Source organism: Sapajus apella, unplaced genomic scaffold (genome assembly GCF_009761245.1).
Source record: "Sapajus apella isolate SASKATOON/1434 unplaced genomic scaffold, GSC_monkey_1.0 scaffold211, whole genome shotgun sequence".
NCBI lineage: Eukaryota > Metazoa > Chordata > Mammalia > Primates > Cebidae > Sapajus > Sapajus apella.
Genome location: NW_022437151.1, coordinates 822764 through 829228, shown reverse-complemented (window position 1 = coordinate 829228; position 6465 = coordinate 822764). Strand labels below are relative to the sequence as shown.

Here is a 6465-nt window from a genome sequence, read left to right as displayed (position 1 = left end):
AGCAGGAGAATCATTTGAACCCGGGAGGCGGAGGATGCAGTGAGCCAAGGTTACGCCAGTGAGTTATCTTGCCACTACACTCTATCTAGCCTTGGTGGCAAAGTGAGACTCCATCTCAAAAAAAAAATAAAAGATTGGTTGCACAACATTGTGAATGTACTTAACACTACTTAACTGTAAGACTAAAAATGACTAAGATGGTTAACTTTATATTCTATGTATTTTACCCCAATTAATAATAAAACATAAAATTGTACCTTTGAGGCCGGGTGCAGTGGCTCATGCCTGTAATCCCAGTACTTTGGTATGCCAAGACAGGCCGATCACTTGAGGCAAGGAGTTTGAAACCAGCCTGACCAACATGGCAAGACCCTGCCTCTACTAAATACACAAAAATTAGCCAGGTGTGGTGGCACATGCCTGTAATCCCAGCTGCTTGGAGGCTGAGGCATGGGAATCGCTTGAACCCAAGAGGCGGAGGTTGCAGTGAGCCAGCATCACACCACTGCACTCCAGCCTAGGCAACAGAGCAAGACTCTATCTCAAAAAAGGTTGTACCTTTGAGCTAACCCCTTAGAAATTTTATGAGCTTCAGCACTTTAACAAGTACTAAGTTCTCTATTAGTCTTTTTTTTGTTGTTGTTGTTGTTGTTTTTTTTTGAGACGGAGTTTCGCTCTTGTTACCCAGGCTGGAGTGCAATGGCGCGATCTCGGCTCACCACAATCTCCGCCTCCTGGGTTCAGGCAATTCTCCTGGGTTCAGGCAATTCTCCTGCCTCAGCCTCCTGAGTAGCTGGGATTACAGGCACACGCCACCATGCCCAGCTAATTTTTTGTATTTTTAGTAGAGGCGGGGTTTCACCATGCTGACCAGGATGGTCTCGATCTCTTGACCGCGTGATCCACCCGCCTCGGCCTCCCAAAGTGCTGGGATTACAAGCGTGAGCCACCGTGCCCGGCCCTCTATTAGTCTTTTGAAAGAATGTTTATCCATTACACAAATCTGACCTGATATCTTCCTGTGATATTTTTTGAATATAAGCAAGGCATATTGCCATTAGAAAATAGCACAGTTGGCTGGGCACAGTGGCTCCCGCCTATAATCCCAACAGTTTGAGAGGCCAAGGCAGGAAGATTGCTTGATCCCAAGAGTTTGAGCCCGGATATTGTATTATTATAAATACAGTATCTAATTGTATTCGTAGTAATACCCAAAGGTGTGTGGCGAACCATTTTCTCTGCCTGCCCAGGCTGTGTGCATCCCTCCCCAACCCCAAACAGCTATTCTTAGAGTATCCTCTGCATTTACAAGGCTGTGAATCATATGTATTTTCCTGGCTAAATCCGGTTTCTTCTCTATGTTGTTGTTATGCCACAATAGTTCGATTTTCTGTTTGAATTCTAGGACAGCTGTGGGAAGAGGCCGAGCTTGGCTGTATCTTGCGCTCATGCAAAAGAAACTGGCAGATTATCTGAAAGTACTTATAGACAATAAACATCTCTTAAGGTATTTCATCAACTATATTTGCTTATCTTTTGCTTGCTAAATAATTAGAACATAGGCTGGGTACGGTGGCCCACGCCTGCAATCCCAACACTTTGGGAAGCCAAGAAGGGTGGATTACTTGAGGTTGGGAGTTCAAGACACCAGCCTGACCAACATGGTGAAACCCCATCTCTACTAAAAATACAAAAATTAGCCAGGCATGGTGGCGGGTGCCTGTAATCCTAGCTACTCGGGAGGCTGAGGCAGGAGAATCACTTGAACCCAGAAGGCAGAGGTTGCAGTAAGCTGAGATCACACCAGTGCACTCTAGCCTGGACAACAGAGTGAGACTCCGTCTAAAAATAATAATAGGCCAGGTGCAGTGGTTCACGCCTATAATGCCAGCACTTTGGGAGGCCGAGGTGGGCAGATCATGAGGTCAGGAGTTTGAGACCAGCCTGGCCAACGTGGTGAAACCCCATTTCTACTAAAAATACAAAAATTAGCTGGGCACGGTGATGCATGCCTATAATCACAGCTACTTGGGAGGCTGAAGTAGGAGAATCGCTTGAACCTGGGAGGTGGAGGTTGCAGTGAGCTGAGATTGCACCATTGCACTCCAGCCTGGGCGACACAGTTAGACTCCGTCTCAAAAATAATAATAACTAGAACATAGTTCTATAGATCATTTTGAATTAAAATAAGTGTATCAGCCAGGCATGGTGGCTCATGCCTGTAATCCTAGCACTTTGGGAGGCCAAAGCGTGCCAATCACTTGAGGTCAGAAGTTCAAAAGCAGCCTGGCCAACATGGTGAAACCCCTACTAAAAATAAAAAATCAGCCAGGCATGGTGGCATAGGCCTGTAATCCCAGCTACTCAGGAGGCTGAGGCAGGAGAATCACTTGAACCCATGAAGCAGAGGTTGCAGTGAGCCAAGATCACACCACTGTAACTCCAGCCTGGGAAACAGAGCGAGACTCTGTCTCAAAATAAAAAATTAAATAAGTGTATAATGTTTACAGGAATTTATGACTGGTTCATTTTTTATATTTGTAACTAAGCAAACATCATTATAAAAGGAATTTTCTCTATACTATGATAATTTATGAGGGAGGACTCTTTCCAGAGTTAAAGCTCTCTTGTAATTGAGAAACAGATAAAAACAGGTAATTGAGAAATAGATCTTTTACAGCATAGCCTAAAACCCAAGTTTCTCAGTGTTTTCAAGTCCTGGCTCGTTATCAAACATAATCTTTACACTGCAAATAATGATTTACAATATTTCACATACTCTGAGTAACTGAGTAACTTTGAGTTACAGATTTTGTTGTAATGAACTCTTTTTCAATTAGTTTTTTATTTATAATTGACACAGAATTGTACATATTTATGAGGTACCATGTGCATGTATATACTATATAATGATAAAATCAGGGTAATTACCATATCCCTCACTTTACTAGTAAACTAATTCTTTTTTTTTTTCTTTTTTTTGAGATGGAATTTTGCTCTTGTTGCCCAGGATGGAGTGCAATGGCATGATCTCGGCTCACTACAGCCTCTGCCTCCCAGGTTCAAGCGATTCTCCTGCCTCAGCCTCCCAAGTAGCTGGGATTTCAGGCGTGCACCACCACACCCGGCTAATTTTGTATTTTTAGTAGAGATGGGGTTTCTCTGTGTTGGTCAGGCTGTTCTCGAGCTCCCAATCTCAGGTGATCCGAACGCCTTGACCTCCCACAGTGCTGGGATTACAGGCATGAGTCACCATGCCTGGTGGCCTTTTTTTTTTTTTAAGATGGAGTTTCATTCTTGTTACCCAACCTGGAGTGCAGTGGCACGATCTCAGCTCACTGTAACCTCCACCTCCTGGGTTCAAGCAATTCTCCTGTCTCAGCCTCCTGAGTAGCTCTGATTACAGGTGCATGCCACCACGCCTGGGTGATTTTTGTATTTTTAGTAGAGATGGGGTTTCATCATATTGGTCAGGCTGGTCCCAAACTCCTGACCTCAGGTGATCTGCCCACGTCAGCCTCCCAAAGTGTTAGGATTACAGGCGTGAGCCATCGCACGCAGCCACTAATGAGGTAGTTCTTAAAAGTTCACACACACACACACACACAAACACACACACACACACACACACACACACACACACACAGTGGCCTGGATGCCACTGGATTTGGTACATTAGCAAATCATTGCTGACCAGAGCAGTAACAGACAGGGGATGGACCCCTACTGCAAATGGCCGAGATAACTGGGCAATAAGGAAGTAAAAGCAGCAGATGTTGCTAGTGGGATGCAAGAAGGAGTTTTATGCTTGGATGTGGGATCCCATTTCCTGTTTATATGAGCATAAGTGGAGAAGTAGTTCATATCAACACAGAAGAGGAGCCAGTGGAGACACAGGAAGGGAAAGTGACCTTCGGGAGTACAGTGGCCAGGAGGAGATGAGAAGAACTGGGGTCCAGGGTCTGCATGGAGGAGTTAACCTTAGACATGGGGAGGGGAGAGCCCATTCTAAGCCACAGAAGGAGAAGAGAGGACAGAGAAGAAAAAGTGGCCCTTGAAGCAGTGAAGGGAAATGAAAGGGAGGGAGGATACCCACAGTAGTATCTCCTGTCTCCAGGGTACAGTTGAAACGGCAGTGGAGGGTGGGGAAGGAATGATGATGGCGAAGCTGTTTCTGAGCATCGCTCTGGCCTGTCTATCTCTTTTTAGTGAGTTCTATGAGCCTGAGGCTTTAATGATGGAGGAAGAAGGGATGGTGATTGTCGGTCTGCTGGTGGGACTCAATGTTCTCGATGCCAATCTCTGCCTAAAAGGAGAAGACTTGGATTCTCAGGTAAAGTGAAATTTTGGTTCTAGATGAAACACCTTCATTAGTCCAGGGACTTTACAAAGTATCTGCAGACAGGTACTAAACCTAAAGAAGGGCCAATGGCAAAGAGCCCTCTGGTAAAGGACCGGCCAGGGGCAGTTGGGGAAGCAGCTGGGGAAGGTCTTGGAAGGGTGAAGAAGTTGCATAGCCAGAAGTACACCTGGAAAGTTCAGCAGGTTTGGAAATAGGCAGACAGCTCTCCAAGGCTGGAGCAGAGGATGCTCCATGGGTGAGGTGAAAGTGAAAGCTGGGCCTGATTTTTAGGCCATCAATGCCAAGCTGAAGGGTGTAGCTTTTATCCCCTGAGCTTTGGGAAACTGTTGGAAGTTTTTTTTGTTTTAGCTTTTTTTGTTAAGAGACAGGGTTTCTCAGGCCGGGCGCGGTGGCTCAAGCCTGTAATCCCAGCACTTTGGGAGGCCGAGGCGGGTGGATCACAAGGTCAAGAGATCGAGACCATCCTGGTCAACATGGTGAAACCCCGTCTCTACTAAAAATACAAAAAATTAGCTGGGCATGGTGGTGCGTGCCTGTAATCCCAGCTACTCAGGAGGCTGAGGCAGGAGAATTGCCTGAACCCAGGAGGCGGAGGTTGCGGTGAGCCGAGATCACGCCATTGCACTCCAGCCTGGGTAACATGAGTGAAACTCCATCTCAAAAAAAAAAAAAAAAAGAGACAGGGTTTCTCCATGTTGGTCAGTCTGGTCTTGAACTCCTGACCACAGGTGATCTGCCTGCCTCAGCCTCCCAAAGTGCTGGGATTACAGGTGAGAGCCACCACGCCCGGCCACTGTTGGAAGTTTTTAAGAAGTACACAGAAATGATCATGCCTGGATTTGAGAAAGCTCAATCTAGCAGCCGTTCAGGTCATGAGTTAGAAGTGGCCAAGAATAGATACAGCAAAAGCTTTGAAGAGACAAGTCTAGAAGTCCCACAAGGTTGGATGAGGAGTAGGAAGATAGAGTCGGCTGGGCACTGTGGCTCACGCCTGTAATCCCAGCACTTTGGGAGGCCGAGGTGGGTGGATCACGAGGTCAAGAGATCGAGATCATCCAGGCCAACATGGTGAAACCCCATCTCTACTAAAAATACAAAAAATAGCTGGGCATGGTGGCACGTGCCTGTGGTCCCAGCTACTCGGGAGGCTGAGGTGGAAGAATCGCTTGAACCCAGGAAGCGGAGGTTGCAGTGAGCCGAGATTGCGCCACTACATTCCAGCCTGGTGACAGACCAAGACTCTGTCTCAAAAAAAAGGAAGATAGAGTCAGGAGAGATTTGGGAAGTCAGGTTGATAAAGTGGGGCACAAATGAAAGTAACCAGTAAGGTGTAGGTGCTCTTTGGGAAGGACAACCCTCTTGGGGTGGGCTTTCTTCCTGCATGGGAGCTGGTGACCAGAGCCGAGGCCCAAACTCCTGGTTGCAGGAACTGTAAATGTCTGAGGGGGAATAAACACCCTGACCCCTTCCTCACTTCCACCCCGTCTTCAGGGCATCTGCAGCTGTGGCTGGGCCACTGCCTGGAAGAAAGGGATTATTTTACATTATCTAGCAAAATGTCCAGCCTTTTTCCTGCACTGTGTTTGATGAATCTAAAGCTTCCCTGATCCCTCCATGTGCAGGCCAATGTTTTTTTGTAACCTCTCCTCCCTTTAAAAAAAAAAAAAGTTTTATTGTTTTTGCATGTTGAAAAATATCTTTTTTTGAATTCAGAGAAGTAGTTTTGAAAAGTCACTAAACATCACACATATTCTCATTACCCTAAGATGGAGAATTCAGTGTTACATTGTGGTATACATCTTTCTAGCACATGAATAAAGGTGTGTGCGTGAATAAAGGTATGTGCGTGAATAAAGATGTGTGCAAGAATAAAGGTGTGTGCGTGCATGTGTGTGTTTATGTTTGGGTATTTTAGAGTGGGATATTTGGTGGGTTTTTTTGTGTGTGTGAAATCAAACTGATTATTTTAAGCACACCATTTTGTAATTTTTAAAAATTTAACAACATGTTTCACACAGTTCTCAATAACAACAAGATATGTAAACCATTTCAAATGGCTATGTAGTATTTCTTTTTTTTTTTTTTTTTTTTTTTTTTTTTGA

The 6465-nt window shown here is 45.3% G+C and overlaps 1 protein-coding gene across 3 annotated transcripts in view; it reads left to right on the top strand.

Moving 5' to 3' along the window:
- Nucleotides 1-1139: 1139 nt before the first annotated feature.
- LOC116544283 (RUN and FYVE domain-containing protein 1) overlaps nucleotides 1140-6465 on the top strand; it is a 46789-nt gene continuing 41463 nt past the window's right edge. Inside the window, exons 1-2 of one of the 3 annotated variants that reach the window (XM_032270468.1) lie at nucleotides 1140-1507; nucleotides 4210-4333. In XM_032270468.1, coding sequence (XP_032126359.1) covers nucleotides 1359-1507; nucleotides 4210-4333 — 273 coding nt within the window. In that variant the 5' untranslated portion in view covers nucleotides 1140-1358. The remainder of the gene's footprint in view (nucleotides 1508-4209; nucleotides 4334-6465) is intronic. The other 2 variants (XM_032270467.1, XM_032270469.1) reach the window with 2 other exon arrangements.